The sequence below is a fragment of the Ailuropoda melanoleuca genome, chromosome 14 (assembly GCF_002007445.2).
Source record: "Ailuropoda melanoleuca isolate Jingjing chromosome 14, ASM200744v2, whole genome shotgun sequence".
Lineage (NCBI taxonomy): Eukaryota > Metazoa > Chordata > Mammalia > Carnivora > Ursidae > Ailuropoda > Ailuropoda melanoleuca.
The window spans coordinates 105,969,546-105,988,936 of NC_048231.1; the positions used below are offsets into that span (position 1 = coordinate 105,969,546).

The window sequence follows — 19,391 nt, forward strand, 5'->3', positions numbered from 1 at the left end:
CCGCGTGCGGCGGCCGCCCGGGAGCCGCCGGACGTCCGGTTCCTGACGGGCTGGCCGCCCCGCGCCTCTCAGGGCTGCGCGCGTGCTCACTGCCCCTGTTCTGCCCCCGCACAGCCCAGCGGTCGGCCCAGGAGCTGCCCCTCGTGGAGAAGCAGAGCACGGCCAGCTGCCCCGTGCTCGGCGGCAAGAAGATGGTCCTGTCTGGCCACAACTTCCTGCAGGACTCCAAAGTCATTTTTGTGGAGAAGGCACCAGGTACTGTCCCGCTTTGGGCGCTGGTGGGGGTGCTTCCTGGAGGCGGAGCGAGGCCGCGGGGGCGGGAGCGGGTCACGTAGCTCCGGCCCTGCCCGCGGCCGGCCGCTCGCTGCCCGGGCTGGCCCCACGTCTGCTTCTCGGCTCTGAGCAGCCCTGCTCCCGGCCGCCGCGCGGGCCGTCTCGGGAAGCGCCGTTCTGTTCTGTGTAGACGAGGGCTTTTCGCCTGTCTGAGCCACAGCCTTCTCGGCGGCGGGCCTGTGGACGCAGTGTGGCCGTGGTAGGCGGTGGGACCCACACTTGGACCAGAGGCCTCCCACACCCCCTTGGCATCCTCCTGGCCCCTTCTGGGTGCCGCCCCGGGTGCAGAGCTCGGTGCTGCTGTTCTCCGTGTGACCGGTGGCCTCCGGGGCTCCCAGCCGTCGGGTGTGTGTACACGTCTCTGCACGTGTAGCCGTGTTGGCAGGTGCAGCCCTGTGTGTGCTGTGGGGCAGGGTTGCTGCGCGTCCAGGGGGAACACTCTGTTTGCTCTGATGTTTGGGTGATAAGCCTCCAGCTCCTGCCCCGGGACACCTGACCCATCTGAGGACAGGCCCCTGGGCACTCGCGCACATAATAGACGAGGGTGGGCGAGAGCCTCTCTCTGAAGCTCTCTGCAGCTTTGATTTTGGACCCAGGTCCCTGCCGAGTGCCCTGCGGGCACGACGCCCTGTCCCTAACCGGACGGCTGCCACTGGGCTGCTGCTAGCCTGTGTTTTCTCCCCCCGTTTCCGGAGGGAACCAGTGCAGGACCCACGCTGACCACTGGAAGCCATGGCGAGGTGCAGCCTGCACAACAGGGTCTTGATTTTGTGCCAAGAGCAGGAAGCTTAAGTGCTTCCATCAAAATGGGCTTGAACGTCCGGCGTGTTCAGCGTGGTCTGCCTGTGTAATCATGCACATAATTGGAAAACGTGTTGTGAATTATGGAGAAAACCGACTAAGCATAATCATCAGGAGAATTTGCATTACTGGAACATTCTTTGGAGGAGACTAATTTTGAAATGATTTAACCTTTTGAGCTTTAAGTGCATGAATAAGTGTTTGGGGGGAGGGTCACCAGACGTGGGGCTCTGCTTGCCGTGCAGCGAGGCAACGTGCTGATTGGTGGCCCAGGTCACTGCTTTTCTGGCTGCAGCATGAAGAAGTCCACATGCTTCCTTCCCTGTCTTCCCTGACTGGTCATCATCTTGGTGCCAGGATGGGACCATGGGGCATCTCCCCGCTTTGTGGGCCCTATGGGGCTACCTTTGCAGGGCAGGCTCTCCTGGTCCGGCCGTCCTGCTCAGTCCCAGATCTCTGCTGCATGGCCTGGTGGTGCCACATGGAGGCTGGCCGCGAGCCCGCAGTGTGGGGACCTTAGTCCATGGCTGCATGGCCGGTGCCGTCCTCACCCGGGGGCCCTCCCGCCACCCCTCCTGCAGCCCAGCGCCCCATGCAAGGCCGGTGAGACACAGGCATGGGTGGCAATGTGGTCGCAGGCTGTGCGCATCACAAGTGGGTCTAAACCCTATAGTTACACGTCTAGACGTGGTCGCTAGTTCGTGTTTGTATTCAGATAAGGTGGTTTCACGTTCATCTGTACACACAAGTCATGTTTCCAAAAGAAGAAATCCCTTTCACCTTCAACTCCTGGCAGGCGGGGCACTCGTGCCCTTCCTAACGCGTCCCGACGTGCTCTGTAACCGTAACTAGGCTTTTCTTAGTTGATTTTTTTGGAGAAACCACTGAAGTCAATGTAGGTTAAAAGCCCAGTTGTCCTGGAGGCCTTTGATGAGGTCATTGGTCTGTTCCAAAGTTCAGTCTTTAAATTGCTATTTGACACCAGGGCCAGAATGTGACCAGGGAGACCCTCATCTCAGGAGTACTGAATGTGAATCCTGCCGGTCCGGCTGCTCTGGGTGTCTCGGGGTGCCCACCACCCCGTGTCTGGGCCTCCCTGCAGTCGCTTTGGGCTTACACACTAGCAATCTAGAGCTTTGTGAGGGTTTCAAGGAGGGGTTCTTTCTGCCTGGGGGGCCGGCCACAGCTGCTGTGCCTCCCGGGGGGGATACGCTTCCCCTCCTGGGAGGAGCGGGTCGGAGAAGGAAGGGCGCATGGCGCCTGTGGTGACAGCAGCATTCAGCATCCTTGTAGGTGACACCAGCCCCTCTGGTGGGCATTGGAGGGTCCCTGTGGGCCAGCCCAGGCAGGAGGAGGGCCTACGGGAACCTGGCAAGACGTGTGAGGTGTGTGAGAGGAGGCATGTGTGTGTGTAAGGCAGTGTGTGTGAGTGGCTGTGTGTCAGGGCGTGTGTGAGCAGGTGTGTGTCAGGCCATGTTGTGAACAGGTGTGAGAGCAGGTGTATATGGTCTGTGAGTATGAGTGGGGGCTGTGTGTGTGAGGACCCCCTCTGTTGTTGTGGTGGTGCAGCCTCCCTGCCCTCCTGGCCACGTCATGTGGCAGGGACAGTGTGCCCAGGAGCCCCAGGTGCCCTGTGATCTTTCTGTTCCAGTCTGGCCACAGCTGGGCAGAGTCAGCAGGGGTGCGTTCCGCGGGCTCTGGTCATCCAGTGGCGCTCTGGCAGCAAGGATGCGGCAGCAGCCTGGCCAGCAACTGTACCTCCTCTCCCACCGTGGTCCAGGGCCGTGGTCACAGGGCTGCAGGTCCCACTTCTTGGCATGCTGGTTCTGAAAGGTTTCTGGATGTTGCGCAGACATGGACGCTGCCGGCCGGCGGTGTGGCTCACACACATGCAGGTTATAATGTGGTGTGGGGGAAAGAGGTCTCCTTGGAGTTTCCCAGCATGGTTGTGGGAGGCAGTGGGAGGGCGCATCTGTCCACACGGACAGCCACTGCCCCTTTGCTCGCCTGTGTCAGCATGCCAAGGAGGTAACCTCCAAGGGCAGCGTTGTCAGGCCGCGCTCTCTGGTGAGCTCGCCACAGGCAGCAGGTGCAGCCCGCCAGGGCCTGGCTGCGCAGGTGGCGGAAACAGCTGGCGCCCCCTCGGACAGCGCCCCCTGTGACCGTGTGCAGGAGTGATGCTTCTGGAAGCCACATGCATTTCCAGTGAGCAGAGGGGAGGCAGTAAGCCAGCACGTGGTTTCAAGAAGGCTTTTTCTTACTTTGTGGTCTCAGCCTCGAACGTTTGCCCCACGGTTGTAACCTACGGGATGTTTCGAGTGGTCTCGGGAGGAGCCCCGTGGGAAGGAAAGTGGGAGGTGTGGTGGATGGCACGCAGCCAGCCCTGCGGGGTCTGCCCGTGTCCTGGAACCCCTCCTCCTCCCCCGCTCAAGAGCTTCCCTTTACTGATGTCCCAGGATGTGCCCTGGTGCCCGCTGGGGAGATGCAACTTCTGCCTAGCCTGGTGGGAATTCCATTCCCTTGCTGGGCTCTCCTGTGGGGTCCCAACATGGTCTCCGGGCCCAGCGTTCGAGGGACGGGGGCAGCCAGTGGGGGCTCAGCATGACCTTGGGTCTCCCCCAGTCCTTCCTCGGGCATGGTGACCTGTGCTGGAGGGGGCGCAGAGGACCCAGCATGGACAAGAGGGCCTCTCTGAGGGCCCCACGTGACTTCTCGAGTCAGACCAGAGGCCTTGCATCCTTGCTGTGAGAGGGTCATCACCAGAATTTCCTTTCTCAGGGCTGGTGGCCAGTCTTTCCATGTGGTTTGCCCCAAACCACACCCGGGTCCTTTGGTGTCAGCACTGAGGTGACATCCAGAAAGTGGGCCCAGGTCCCTCCCCAGCGGGGGTGGTTTTCTGTTCCAGATCCCGGCCTCTCGCACCCATCAGTCTTGATGGGAAGGGGAGGGCGGTGGGTTTGGGTGGGTGTGGAGAGGACGCTGCTGGACAAGGTCACACAGGCTCCCTCCTGTGTCAAGGCCGCCTATGCCCATGCCACGCACACGCGGGTTGGAGAACTTATGTTTTATGTCTGCTTTGTTGAGCTTTAACTCACAGACCGTGGAGCTCACCTGTTTAAAGTTCCGGCGTCTTTGGTATGTTCAGAGCCAGGCAGCCACCCCACTAATTCCAGACATTCGCAGATGCCATCCACCCCGGTCTCCCCATCCTGGCGTCTTCGAATCCGCTTTCTGTGTGGAGCTGCTGGTTGCGGACACTGCCCTCGAGCAGTGATAGTGGTCCTGCTGCGGCTGGCTTGTGCACGGAGCCCACGTCTTAAGGTGCGTCCGAGCAGGAGCAGGTGTCGGAACGTCGTCGCTCTCAAGGCTGGTAGCGTTCCGTTGTGTGGATGGACCGTGCTGTGCTTATCCGCTTGCTGTGTGGATTGGGGCTTGTGCCCACCTTTTGGCTCTGGTGCAAACAGCTGTGTGCAGGTTTCTGTGTGGACGCTTGTGCCCTTCCCTGGGCGTTGCCCGGGCGCGGAGTCCCGGTTGTTGGAATGCCACGTTCAGCCATGTGGGGGAACAGCCGCACGAGCTCCACGGCAGGAGGCCGATGTCTTTCTTGCTCCGAAGTCTCTTCTGCAGGAAACAGGCTGCTTTGAGCGGCGCTGGGGGTGCCCCAGAGTGTGAGGCTGGGGGAGTTCCAGGCATGAGGGGAGTGAAGACCAGCTGTGTGGAGGCACTCCCCCTGGGTAGGACCAGCCTGGCCAGAACAGCCCAGAGCACCCCCACCGCTGCCGACCCTGCCTGCTCAAGGGTCGGCGCCCCGTCTCCTCCGTGGCCCCCACGGGAGTGTGGAGGGTCCCCCTGTTTGCGCCTCCCCCACTGCCTTCCCCGGTGACAGCGCACTGTGGTTTTGGGCCGCACCTGTTCGGCGTGTAGCATCCTCCCACGGCCGGCAGACAGGAGGAGACCGTGCGTGTGGCTGCGGGCCCCGGGAACGCGTGTCCCGCCATGCAGACGTGCGATTCGGTCTGATCGGGCCTCTGCTGTTTCTATCCTGCCCGCTGGCTGCGTGGCCAGCAAATGCTTCAGCTGTTGCTGTGAGTTGGTAGGAAGCCCGTCATTGGGCGTCCGCACCCCTGCTCGCCGGGGGCTTGAGTAACTGTGTCTCAGGAAAGCTGCCATGCCCCTGCAGAGGCCGGGGGCCTCCACGTGTGGCCCCATTCGGCCCCGAGCCGCCCCAGGAGCTGTGTGACTAAGAGCTGGGCTTGGAGGCGGCACGAGCCGCAGGCCGGCTGTGGGAGCCTCCAGGCGGGCGGGTGTGGTGGGGAAGCCTTTCCGATGACTCACACTGCAGGGAATTCCCTAATGGTTCGGAATATGTTTACTTCTGGGCTTGTGCAGTTTCCTACTGAGGACCCAGGGAGCGTTTGAGAAGCTGGAGCGCCAGTGCTGGTTCAGGGCTGGCCTTTCCCGTCCCCGCAGAGGCTGGGGCTTTGCTTGGCACGCAGGCCAGGCCTGCCTCCGGCCGGGGCTCCACAGAAGCTCACACTCAGGGACTGGCTGCCCAGAGGCTGGACATCAGGGCCCCATACCACCAGCTCCTGGGGAGACCAGCGACCGGGTCCCTGTGGCGCTCATGCACGTGGAAAGCAGTTTTGTGTTTTTCTAGTGTCCACGATGATTAGCCACGTTGAGTGGCCTCAGTGCTACCATCTTCGGACAGTCTGTATACGTTTCAGTGTCTACATAAGTGGATAGCAGCTCATTTAGGACCCTCAGTACAAATGGGCCACGTGCCTGTCCCTGTGGGCTGTGTCTCAACCACAGATACAAAGACTCAGGGAAAACAGGCCAGAGCCCAGGCTTGATTCCCAGTCCTCAGGTGGGCAGGACAGTGCACGGACCGGCTCCGGCACCATGGGCCTTCCAGAAGCCTGGCGCTTAATGGGAGCATCTGTCTGTGTCTGCTTGTGCTCTGTGAATCTGCACGTAGCAGGGTTGGCGTTTGGGAAAGTTGAACGCAGCGTGTACAGTGGGCCTATGTGGCTTGCCAGCCCCGGGCTGACGCTCTGACAAGGACTGGCGCCCACAGGCCCCGGAGAGTCTGGAGCAGGGGGGCTCTGCTGGTGCACTTGGCCAACGGGCCCCACGAAGCACTCCACCAGCTTCGTGACGTGGATGAGCCCGCAAGATGTGTTCACAGGAAGGCCGGGTCTGCTCTGACCCCTTCTGGAGGGTAGATGGTGGGCGCAGGGCCCCTATGTTGCTAAACGCCCTGGCCCCGGCCCCTCGTGGGCCTCGGTTTCCCTCCTGCCACCGCATGCTTGCTGTGCCTCCGTGACCCCCTCCCCTCCGACGGGAGGCCCAGAGATTCTTGAGAATTCCTCAGGGACACTTGAGCCGTGCTTTCCACCGATAGAGACTGGGCAGCAGCCAGGGCTGCCCTCAGCTGTCCAGGTTGTAACACCTAAAGCTGTATTTCTCTAGAGTTTTTTTTAGAGGCACCAAGAACATGAGAGACTTGCTTACAGGAAGAATAATTTCGATTTCCTTGAGCAAGTGGTGGGTGGGGCCCCTGCCTGCCAGCCCAAGGTGGGTCCCCATGCAGGGCACCTGGAACCCCCATCCCCAGCTCCCACGGCTCACGATCGTCCGTCAGCTCGGGGGGCTCGGGGGCTTAAGGGTGCTTCTGGGGTCCAGAAAGTGAGCAGCTTTGTGGAAGTCTTGATTGGTGCCTTTGAGAACGGCACAGCGTATTTTTAGTTTCTGATTGTTTTCCTGGAGGAGACACGGATGCTGATCCCTTGGGCCGCTGGTCTGCATTTTATCCCCGAGTGGGTTCATCTGGTGGGTAACTTGTGCTAAGACCTCGGGCGTCCCGAGAAGCTGGTGTGGTCCTGGCAGCCGCCGTTGCTCCGGGCTCTGTGTGACTCACATTTCCTCCCTCTGTCTCCACCCTCCACCCCTGCCCGCCCTCACTGTCAGGCAGAAAAAGGAGATTTTGTCTGATTTATTTATAATTTAGGGTCTGCAAGACACATACATCTCTACTTTGGAAACAGAGCAGGAGCAAAAACTAAGCATGTCTCGCTGTAATTGTTCATTTGGGGACAGACTTTATAGAAGATGGGGCGGAGGGAGACCTCGGCAGGAGACTGAGCTCTGTTAATTCAGAGTCACTACCCAGCCAGTCCCCACACAGTTGGCCGGCCGTAGAGGGTATTCCAGAGGCCAAGAACTTGGTTTGCAGACATTCCCGCCAGTGGGCTTCTTGAGGCCCCCTCCCTCGCAGGCCTGGGCCTGCAGAACACTGAGTCCTTTCACCACCTATCTGGAGCCTTTTTACTTTTTTTTTAAACATGCAAACGGCCACTGGGGTAAGGTTAAAAATACCATGTTTTGCATTTCTGTATCCTGATGTGGCAAGAAGTCGTCACAGAAAGGATTTTCTCATTTAGCCAGCAGTTCCTCTGAGCAGAGGCAGGACCGTGCTCCTGGGCCCTCACTTGTTAGAAAAACTCTGCTCCCAAAACACACAGGCTTTTCAGGTGCCTGGTCATTGAGCCCATGCTTCCCAGTGTAGGTATGGTGAGGCTGGAGCTGGCAGGTACGAGAGCCAGGACATGGACCTGGGTCCAGGTCTGAGGACCCTGCATTTCCCTGGGTCCTGGCGTTTCTCATGGGCTCACACTCCCTTGACAAAGTGTGGCATGGGGAAATCCTCCCACGTCTGGCGTGAGGCTGGGGCGGCGTGCCTGTGGATGTAGGCAGGAGGGCAGACTTCTGGGACGCTCACTGCATGTGGCTTCCTCCCACAGAGCCAGGGGCCTTTGGGCTCCACCAGGCTCCCTGCCTCCACATCTGGGCTGTTACAGGTTAACAGCCAGGATGGCCCAAGCTAATCAGAGGGCGGCAGTGTCCGGGGTCCCCTGAGCCCATGGCCAAGGCACGGTGGTTTTGGGCGGTGGGTTCAACCAGGCACCCAGAGTGACCCGCTTCCCTCTGCCCCTTTCTTCTAGACGGTCACCACATCTGGGAAATGGAGGCGAAGCTGGACAGAGACCTGTGCAAGCCGGTAAGTACGACCGGACATGCAGCTCATGGTGGCACCGGGCAGCTCTGGAGGCTGGGCCAGGGGCTCCTGGCCGCACGTGGGGCGTTCTGCTCACTCGCAGGAGCGACGAGCAGTACCAGACGAGATGGAAACTCTGGTAAAGCGCTTCCTGAAACAGGTGCTTTCAGGACACAAAACCCGCTCGAGGCAGGTCAGTGGTGTGACCGTGGAGGACAGGCCCCCGCCCCCAGGAGATGCTCTGTAAACCCTGAACGCTGACTGCTCCCGTCACCTGCAGGGACCCTGCGCTCACCCCTGGGCCCACGTTCTGGCTGTCGTCGTCACCAGGAGCCCCACAGGAAGCCAGCTGTTCCCAGTGTGAGTGGACGCCTCACCTGCCCCGGCACGCCGGGCTGCGCGAGGTTCCACCAGCGTACTTGGCACCCGTCACTTAGTAGACTCTTGTTTTGAACATGAGCTAGATGTGAAGTCAGATCTCATTGTGCCGCTCGGGTTTGCTCATTCCATCTACCGATTAGCTGTTGTGCTCGTAGGCGCTGGCAGGCCGCTGAGCCAGGGCCTTGGCCTCGTGGGGGCCGCTGCACGGCTCTCAGGCCCGCAGACGCCCGGCGTGCACGCACCCCTGCAGACATTCAGCCTCTCACAGCTCCTTGGCGCTGTTTGCACGTGTAGGTACCTGAGAAGTAGTGACTGTCCCGTGGTTGTTGGTGGAGGACGTTCCACTCCAGCTTTCTGCGGCTGGTGCTAGCCAGCACGCCGTTCTCCATCCCCGGACCGCCCTGCGGGGCCTTCACGTTTAAAGTGGATTTCTTATAGACAGCGAGTGGCTGGGTCTGATGGTGTGTCTGTTCAGTGTGTTCAGGGTGATATTGATATCGTGGCATTAACCTTTCCTATCGAGTGTGTGTGTGTGTGTGTGTGTGTGTGTGTGTGTGTGTAGTGTGTGTTCTGTTTAATCCTAGAAAAGCAGCAGGAGTCTTTAGTCTAACATAAAATATATGTGGTTGGCAGGTGATTGAAGAAATTCAAAGTTCTTCCAAGCTTTGTAGCTCACCCCGCTGACCGTGGACGGATGTGTGTGGCCGTTCTAACAGTGTAGGGTAATGGGAAGTTGGCTTATTCAGAAATAGGGCTGAGGGCGGGACCGTACGATTTTCCTGGGGCTCCTGGGGGCCCTGGGCTATTGCAGTGGGGTGCACAGGGAGCCTTTGGGTGGTGGGATTTCTGAAGCTGTTAGGTAGTTGTCTCTGCCCTGGGGCTGGTAGGACTCCGAGTCATGAGGGGAGCCCCCGGCTTCCATGGAGGTAGCTGTCTGACGGCTGCTCACTCGCGGCAGGCCTGGGCCGCCCAGCTCCTCACAGGTGGCTGTATCAGGACAAAGCATCTTTACTGTGACTTCAGCTTCCTTTTCCAAAGCTCTAATCCATTTGCCAGAAGCCTTTCCAACTGGTGTCAGATGGAAAAGATTCCTCCCTGGCCCCAGGGGGAAACCTGTGCTCTGGAGCTCACTCCCCTCCCATGATGTCCAGGCCTCCTCCCGTGCTCGGGACCTCACACGTGTACACACGGGCTCCTTCTGGTCCCGACCCGTTTCCCGCCTGCCCAAGAAGCCCCGAGGAAGCACCATGGGCTCCGGGCAGCACGGCTTCCAGACGGGTCGCTCCTGGCTCAGCAGGCCAACCAGGTGCAACCGGCTCATGGGTTTGTCATAAACAGACACCTGGCAGTAGGACAGACAGCCACGGGCCTCCTCCAGCAGCGTCCCGTGTGTGTCCGGGCCCACGAGGGAGCCCACCTGTCTCCCCTGAGCTGGGAGACCAGAAATCCTGTGGCTTTTCAAATCAAGACAATTCCTGCCAAGTTTCCATGTTCAGGTTTAGTGTCGTTGACTTTTCTATTTTATTTTAAATAGCTGTGTATTTTAAAGGAAGCTTAACAGTTAACAACTGGGGGTTTTAAAAGAACTGTAATAGTGTGTGTGAGTGAGGATGTACATTAGCTTTACAGTTCATCCTTCTCGTTCAAGGGTTACTTTTATATATTATTTCTAAGTATAAAGGAATATTGTATTCATTTTGGAAATTTGGAAAATATAACAAAGTATAAAAAAGAAAGCTGGCACCTCATATAATTTTACCATTGCTAATGTCGAGTCCTGCCAGGCTTTCCCCAGTGCACGTGGGTGTGCGTGCATGTGCGTGTGGGTCTGGGTGTGGTGCGTGCACGTGTGCATGGACATGTGCATGTACGTGTGTGTACATGTATGTGCGTGTACGTACATGCACGTGTGCGTGCACCTGCGTGTGCATGCGTGGGGGGTCTGGGTGTGGTGTGTGTGCATGAACGTGTGCGTGTGGGTCTGGGTGTGGTGCGTGCACGTGTGCGTGAATGTGTGCGGGTACACACATTTGCACACACACAATGCACTCATTAAGTCACATGCACTTTGTAAACCACACAGGATCGTGTTGTACGCAGTGTAGACAGTGGAGTTTCTTGAAGCAAGTTGTGTGGATGGGTCGAATGTTGTTTGTAATCCCTGCTTTCTTCCTGTGACGACAGATGTCCTGTTACTGCGTTTTTCTTCCTGCATCTTCCTTCACTGCTCCCACGAGGACGGTGTTGTGCACGGTTTATCTATTTGGGGAGCTAAAGCATATCAGCCCATGCCTGCATCAAAACAGGGCCCCCAGTCACCTAGAATTCATAAAAACCAAACCCACAAAGTCGAACCTGGTTCAAGGGCCGCACTGTCCTACCCAGGACACCTGCTTCTGCCCCGTGTGACGCATCACAGACGCTTCTTTGCAGACTGTCCTGTTGATGGCTCCTTGCGGCTCACTCTACTTTGAGCCTCCATTTAAGCAGGACCTCTTCCTCTCTGTGTCTTCTCTTCACTTCTTCCGTGGGGTCGGACCCCATGCACTCTGTGCTCCACAGTGGCTCATGTCAGGGAGGGCCAGTGTCCCCTGCAGGGTCCCCTTCCATATGGTCGAGTCCTCAGACGTAGCCTCCCTGTTCTTTATGCTCCCCATTCCTGCGGTGAAGCCGAGACTCGGAGTGACCGGGAGCTAGACCCTGGCCATACATCCACCCCCAGGACACACCCTTTGCCCCATTAGCTCCACGTCTGCAGGGTTGTTAATGCTAAGGGGACAAGATGCACAGGCAGAAGGAGAGGCTGCTCGTTGCCTCTTCCGAGTGGAATGCAATCATTGAAGCAGTGAAACCACCTGGGAGCGAGCATGGCCCCAGGGGATGGAGCCCAGAGGGGCCCTGCTGTCTGCATACCCTCAGCAACAGGCTTCTGAGCCTCGGTTTCTTTGTAAAAGGGAAAGGTTGGGCGTGAAGTCCCTTCAGTTTTGTTTTAATGTTCTTAAGAGTCCATTACTAACATGATTCAATCGATTTTGCTATTAAACTAGGTAACAAGCTACAATTTCTTTAACAAAAACCAGATACAATGGATTTTTAAAATTTGTTTACTTACTTAAATCATTTGGCAAAAAAAATTGAAGGAACATTTTGGATGTGATGAAATCCTGTCCCTCCCTTGAAATCGTGCCCGTGAAGACCTGTCCCCTGACTTCGGGCCCTGGCGTTGGGCACTGAGGGGTGCCTGCGCACAGCAACATTGGCTGGGACCCAGGTGCCTGACCGCCAGCCTGTGTCTCCCGTAATGCCGTGCGCCTCCCCTGACTTGTTTCAGACCTGTACTTGAAGGAGCATAATTTTTGTGACAGTGTTGCCAATTTGTACTTGAGACCATAAGAGGTTAACAGCGCCCACCATAAGCCATCTTGTCCCTGTTTGTGCCTTGTTTTCTGTCCACCCCTCTCCCATCCTGCTCCTGTTGAGCTCACCCACGTTCCGTTTGGAGGGAGCCTGGGAGGCCATGGCGGGCACTGGGCCTTCGTCACAGAGCCTGTCCTCGAGACATGTCTCCAGGAAACACCTCCCCTCGGTCTTCATCGCGTTCCCTGAAGAGGTGCTCACGACTCCGTTCATGAGCCCAATGTGGGACTTTTCTAGTTTCCAAAGGCCACTGGCCCTTCTGGTTCACGCAGGCGGACATGTGGGGGTCTTTCAAGGACCTCTCCTGCTGCATGGCCTTTTTGCTCTCAGATTAGCATCAGCGTCTTGTCTCAGGGATGAGTCCCCACCCAGCCTGCCTCCCCCGAGCACACCCCCCATCAGCTCCAAATGCACAGGCTGCCCACGTGGGACTGATAGGTTCAGTCTGCACACGTGTGCCCGCGTCATGGGCAGGCTCTCTGCGGGCGGCTTCTTGTAAGCAGCTGGGACGGCCGCTAGGGAGCTGCTCCCTGCTAGGGGCTCTGCAGGGGCTGTGCGTGGGCTGCGTTGTGTCTGTGAGATGCTCACCGTCCCCCTCCTCTCTGCTGTTTCTCACCAGAACTCGCTGGTGGTCGAGATCCCACCTTTTCGCAATCAGAGAATAACCAGCCCCGTCCAAGTCAGTTTCTATGTCTGCAACGGGAAGAGAAAGAGAAGCCAGTACCAGCACTTCACCTACCTTCCTGCGAACGGTAACGCTCTCTTTCTGACCTTAAGCACTGAAAATGAACCAAGGGGGCACTTTTTCTAAAAGACACAGAAAAGCCGAGATGCTGTTGCCGTCAAAGTGTGGTTGTGTTGTACGTTCAAGCTGCATTATCATCCTGTTAGCAAGACTGCGTCCTTAATTCTTAAAAAAAGAAATGAAGCTTTCAGTGTATTTTCCTTCATTACTGCTGTGGGTGGGGGCTGCATATTGGGGTAATTACTGACCGTTTTGCTGGCTGCTTGCAAATATAGAACAGCCCAGGGGGAGAAAAAGTACAGCCCTTCTGTGCTCAAAAGCTGAGGTGGTCTAAGTGTGTGTTTAAATTCTATAGATGTTTAAGGTGGAAAAGCAAATAGTTATAATTATTTTGCAGGTGCCTTTAGAAATAAACCTATGCTATTGAGCCTAAAGGCTAGTGCTTGATGTGGTCATTAACTAACATTAACGATTTCTGTGCTCGTGCTAATGCCCCACATCACATTTTTCCGTGAATAATTGCATCTCCCTGTGACCATGAGGCTTTCAGGCCCGAGCCCCTTTTACTCAACTAAGAACTATTCTCACTGAGACTGTTTATACGCTTGGAGGGTAGATGCTTAGGACTTAGGAAAATCAGTTTGCCTTTTCTGCTTCTCAAAGTGTTTCCTTAAAGAAAATACTGTGTTTTTCTCTTTTACCCCCCGAACTAGTAGAAAACGTGCTATGCATTGTGCTCAGAGCGTTGCCTGGCCCGCATGCTCTAGAGAGCACGGCATCACTTGTCATCCTGAGTTCAGTCTTGTTTTGTGTAAGCTCAGCTCTGCCAACAGTCTTTTTGTGCAGTACCTGTTCTAAAAACTTAGAAGATTCATATAATTTAAGAGAGAAATTAATTATACAGTAAAAATTATTGCGAAAGCAGCCACATTGCTTTCTTGGTAAAATCAAGATTCTCTGAAGGTTAAGCTCTTTTTAACCGTAATGTGTCATTTACAAAGTAGACTAGACCATAGGAAGGCCTAGAATATCTGCGTTGATATCAGTTAGAATCAACTGTTTTTTGGGCAAATGTTAGCCGTGCCTTTCGAGATTTGAGTAATATGATTTTGTAAAGTTACTGCCTCGTGAGAGGGGACACAAACAAGGACTGCAGACAAGGCGCGTGGGCCTGTGAGCTGCTCCCACTGGGGCTGTGTGTTCTCGTGTTCTGGGGCCCTCCTGGGTCTGTGCTCTGCAGCATGCTCCTTTCTATCTGCTCTTGGAATGAGGGGCAATATATCTTACTAGAGAAAATATTTAGTCAGTTTTTGAAAATGTAATGATTTTGTCCTAATTAAACTTCAAGCATGGTTGACCAAAAATTGAATGTTTTAAAGAAAACCAGGCTTTATATAAGAAAAATTGCTTTTTAAAGGCGTTTAGAAAATATCTCTCACATTAATGTTTTCTGCTGTCCCTGCACCAAGCCATAACACACACTCTCCGGTGTCAGCGGGGGAGGGCCTAAGCCTGTGACCTGCACACCCCTCTTACAGGTGGGGACACTGAGCCCCCAAGGACGTGTTACTGAAGATAATGAGGTGCTGAGGGCTGTGCATGCACCATCCTGTCTCCCTGCCCTGCAGTGGGAATCACATCCTGCAGCCTCACCCCATAGGGGCTTGACTGCCCTCTGTCCCAGGACCCCATACCACCCTCTGAACCTGCCCTGGGACCCCGTCACCGCCCCCTGCACCTGCCCCGGGACCCCGTCACCGCCCCCTGCACCTGCCCCGGGACCCCGTCACCGCCCCCTGCACCTGCCCCGGGACCCCGTCACCGCCCCCTGCACCTGCCCCGGGACCCCGTCACCGCCCCCTGCACCTGCCCCGGGACCCCGTCACCGCCCCCTGCACCTGCCCCGGGACCCCGTCACCGCCCCCTGCACCTGCCCCGGGACCCCGTCACCGCCCCCTGCACCTGCCCCGGGACCCCGTCACCGCCCCCTGCACCTGCCCCGGGACCCCGTCACCGCCCCCTGCACCTGCCCCGGGACCCCGTCACCGCCCCCTGCACCTGCCCCGGGACCCCGTCACCGCCCCCTGCACCTGCCCCGGGACCCCGTCACCGCCCCCTGCACCTGCCCCGGGACCCCGTCACCGCCCCCTGCACCTGCCCCGGGACCCCGTCACCGCCCCCTGCACCTGCCCCGGGACCCCGTCACCGCCCCCTGCACCTGCCCCGGGACCCCGTCACCGCCCCCTGCACCTGCCCCGGGACCCCGTCACCGCCCCCTGCACCTGCCCCGGGACCCCGTCACCGCCCCCTGCACCTGCCCCGGGACCCCGTCACCGCCCCCTGCACCTGCCCCGGGACCCCGTCACCGCCCCCTGCACCTGCCCCGGGACCCCGTCACCGCCCCCTGCACCTGCCCCGGGACCCCGTCACCGCCCCCTGCACCTGCCCCGGGACCCCGTCACCGCCCCCTGCACCTGCCCCGGGACCCCGTCACCCCCCTGCACCTGCCCCGGGACCCCGTCACCGCCCCCTGCACCTGCCCCGGGACCCCGTCACCGCCCCCTGCACCTGCCCCGGGACCCCGTCACCACACTGTCTCCTCCCCTGCTTCTCATACCCATGCTCTAGAACATTCCCCACGTGGACCCCCCATCTGTAGCTGATGCCCCACCCTAGACATAGTCCGCCCATCAAGCAGCAGCCAGTCAGTCTGGGCTATATACACACCTGCTGTTCTGGTGGCCTGTCTGCCTCCATCAGTGTCCGTGTCCCTCCACACTTCTGTCCATGAGGTTCGCTGCTGGCTCCCGAGAGCACCCCAGCCCCGCCCTGGCTTCCTGGGGTGGCTGATCTCATGTCTGGCCTGTCTGGTGGGGTTGGGACCATGCCCACCCACCACTAGACTGTAAGCTCCCAAGAGCAGGGACCTCCGGCCAGCGTCTGACTTCGTGGCTGAACCACAGGGGGCAACCCTTATGTGGTTTTAACAATAAACAAGAGAACGAACGAAAATACTAGCACTCGTGTGTCTGGTTTTCAGTCTGGTGTTTCTCCTCGCCGCGCACTCACCAGGCCCGCCCAGGCATGAGCAGGCACAGAGACCTGTGCTTACTGCCAGTGGGTTTGCATCTTGGCGCGCTGCTTAGAGAGTGTCCCCCACTGTACTGCGCCCACTGAGCCCCCACCCGGACACCAGATTGTCAGCTCGGAGTCAAAAGACACCTGCCGTGTGGATGACAGCTTTGCAGGGGACAGTTAGTTAGCATCAGGCAGATTCTGGGCTGTTTGTGTGTGCTCCTTCTTCTCAGAGACCTTGTCTGTGAGGTGCTGCTGTGCTCACAGGGGCGGCAGGTCCCTTTGCAGGTGTGCTCGCGTCTGGTGATGAGCACAGCAGAGCCCTAGCTCAGCGGTCCGTCCTGCCCATTCCAACGGCAGGTTCTCGTCAAGGTTATTAAACATGCTGTTGAAACGTGCAAGGCGTTGGAAGTAAATCCACTTAAACCCTACCTGTAAAATTCATTTTCATGTACAAATATGCAAAATCAAGTACCATTTTAGGTTTTCCATCAAGATCAGCTGTGGGTGCACATGACGGTGGGCACCACCCTTCCTCACGGTGGGAGACACACTGTGGGCTCTCAGAGGGGTGACCCGAAGAGGCAGTGCCCTGGGGAGGCCACCCTCCAGCAGATAGGCGGGGACCCTCAGTGTCCCCGTGCGGCCCCTAGGAGTGCAGGCGTTGGAAGTGAGAGGATCAGAGTGTTTGTTGCCTGGGGGGATGTGGGGCCAGTCCTGTGTCCCCCTCTCGTCGCCTTCCCCACTTCTGGTCACAGTAGGCAAACTGACCTCAGCTGCCGGGATGACGCCACCTTGACTTCCACCTGCACCAGCCGCCGTCTGAGGGGCCCCCATTTGACCATGATTGTCAGCGGTCGGCCTGGACGAGGCCCACGAGGCCAAGCGTGGAGGGCTTGCGGGCTCCGGTCGGCCCACGTCTTCGGCTGCTGGTCTGCAGTGGGGCCCAGGACACTTGGGCTCTTTCTCCCCTCTCTGGGGTTGGCCCGGTATTCGATGGGGGACACATTTCCGGCTGAATGAGAGATGGAACAGTCACTCCCCACCCGGCATCCCGGGGCAGCAGCTGAAGCAGCAGTGAAAACATTTGGTACGATTCCGGGAGATGTTGCAAAATGCAGACGTGGAGCCAGGGAGGTCTTCTTGTTGCTTGTCTGTCGCGGTTTTTGTTTGTGCCTAAATGCAGTCTTCTAAAAGGAGAACGTCCTGCCTGTCCGGTCGGGCAGTGTGGGCTGTGGGCGCCCTGGTGCCGACCTGGAGACAGACTCTGCCCGCAGCAGGCACGGTCCACAGTTGTCCCAGCTCCCCAGCTCGAGTGAGGGGTGGAGAAGAACTTGAGCTGTGGGCAGCGGCTCCTGGGCGCAGGGGGCAGAGTGTCCGCCAGCTGTGGTTCCGTGGACTCACTTTCCCGACGGCTGCCCAGTGCCTGGGACCAGCCAGGCAGGGGCAGGAGCTCAGACAGGAAGGAACATAGTATTCCAAGTAGGGCCTCACAGTTATGTTCCAAAGTCAGTGTGTCTTTAAAATGAGACAATAAATCATGACAAATCATTGAGTCTTGGAGAGTACGTCTTTGTGTCTGAGGTGTTCTTAGGTGTTTTCCCAGAAGGGCTGTGACGGCGCCCGGGCCCCGTCTGCTGACAGGTGGGCAGGTGAGGGTCCCGGAGCTTACCCGGGACCAGCTGGGCACAGCTTTAGGGACACAGCTTTGTCAGAGGTAGCGCTCAGGTGGGGCCACGCCTGGTGGGCATGGGCTCCGTGGGCCCAACGGTAGTGAGCTGGAGGACGAGAGGAGCTTTGTGCTTCCCTGCTCACGCCAGACAAACACGCTTACGGTCGTACGTGGCCCTCGTGAGACAGGGAGCTGATGGCAGACACGCTTGGACGGGTCGATTCTGTTTTCTGTTTGCATCGTTCAGTCCAGAAATGAGTATCCCCAGTGCCGAGGTGTCAGGCCCGGCAGGCAGCACCACATTCCCTGAGCAGCAGACCCCAGAGCCGAGGCTGCCGGCGGGAGGAGCCGGCCTGGAGCGGCCTGCAGGCCTGACCGCCAAGATGGTCCTCACTCCTGTTCTGTGCACACATCCAGCTCTTGAGGGGCTGCTGGGGGTGTGGGTGGAATCTCGCCCAGGCATTCCAGGGGCCTCGTCTGCACAGCCTGCTCTGGGTCCACCTTTTCTCTCGAGCCTCGTCATCTTTTCCAGACCTCAGCCTCAAAGTTTCTTCCCCAAGTGATGAGCTCCACGAAATCAGTACGTTGCTGGATAGTGAGTCTGTCGGGAGACGCTTCGGGGAGCCTTGTGCCTCGGGGACCCTCGCGGCACACCTGCTCTGGCTGGCGGGGAGGGCGCCCTTAGACAGGCTGCTCCGGGCCAGGCCTCGCCTGGGTGCCCGCTCCCTTGGATGAGGAAGTGAGCTTGCTCCCGTGCAGTGCTCACAGAGGCTACGGTTTCTAGGGCACCATTTTCTGTGCTGTGCCCCATATTTCTCGTGAAGAGGGCCGCCAGGTGTGTAAGCACGTGGTCCTCAATCCCAAGGCCCTGCCTGGTGAGTGTTCTTGCCCCACCTGACAGGAGCTGTGGGGGCGCCACCTGCGGAGCTATCCGGGGTCCACAACGGGGACCCCCCAGGCCGAGACTGCCCCCGAACCCCGTGGGCAGGGGGGCCGAAGCTTCACCTGCCCTAGAATACCTGCAGGTTTCAGATAAAACAGATTATGCCACTTTTCTGGCCACAGGTGTGGAGGGTCAGGTCGGCCCAGGTGGCCGAGGGCATGTCCATCTTGGGGTCTCCCACCCATCCCAGACTCTCTTCTAAAGGCAAAACAGAGTCCGCGTTGGCAGCGGGAGGCAGGCAGGGGTTGCTGGGCAAGGAGGACATGGCCCCAGCCCATGCAGGAGCTGCCTGCGGGCCTACAGGGCCTCCCGTGACCTCAGGACGCCCGCCTGCAGGCCTGCTGTGGTCAGTGGCACAGCTGGTCCCCATAGACATTCTGGAACATTCTCCCCAAGTCGGCTTAGCTGTGTGATGAGCGCACCCCGAGTGAGCGTGTCGGCGATGGGAGCAGGGTCTATGCACAGCGGTGAGCGCTGTCGGGTGAGACGCTCTGACGTTCCTCATTAGAGCCCCACACACCCCTTGTGACGCTGTTTTTAGTAAGTCCCATTCTTGCTGATTCTCTTGCTATCTTAGCCAGAAAATGGGGGACCCGTGTCTTGATTTCCCTTTCCTGTCTTCAACCTCACATGTAGAGGCGGTGTGGGGGGTGTGTCCCCACCAGCCACAGGAGTGGCAAGGGGTTTGGGAACCTACCCTTGGCTCAGGAAGGCGGCCGGCTTCCTCCTGTGCGGGTGAGTCTGAGGCACTGGAGTAGAGACTGTTTCTGCATCACCTGGACGCGGCTTCCACCCCTGGTGTGCATGGCGCCGACCCTGCTCTCCGGTGTGAGCCTCGGGAGAGCAGATTGTAGGATGGGGAGCCTGGGTCTGAGCCCCAGTGAAGAGCAGGAGTCTGGCCCATTCGGGAAATGGTGGACAGGCGCCCTCCCCAGGGAGCGTGTCTGGGGGATGCTGGGAGCCA

General features: G+C 58.4%; 1 protein-coding gene across 3 annotated transcripts in view; it reads left to right on the forward strand.

The window, feature by feature from the left end:
- NFATC1 (nuclear factor of activated T cells 1) overlaps nucleotides 1-19,391 on the forward strand; it is a 106,943-nt gene that overhangs the window by 48,674 nt on the left and 38,878 nt on the right. For all 3 annotated transcript variants that reach the window (XM_034643045.1, XM_034643046.1, XM_011226398.3), the window contains exons 6-8: nucleotides 115-255; nucleotides 8,142-8,197; nucleotides 12,612-12,744. In XM_034643045.1, coding sequence (XP_034498936.1) covers nucleotides 115-255; nucleotides 8,142-8,197; nucleotides 12,612-12,744 — 330 coding nt within the window. The remainder of the gene's footprint in view (nucleotides 1-114; nucleotides 256-8,141; nucleotides 8,198-12,611; nucleotides 12,745-19,391) is intronic.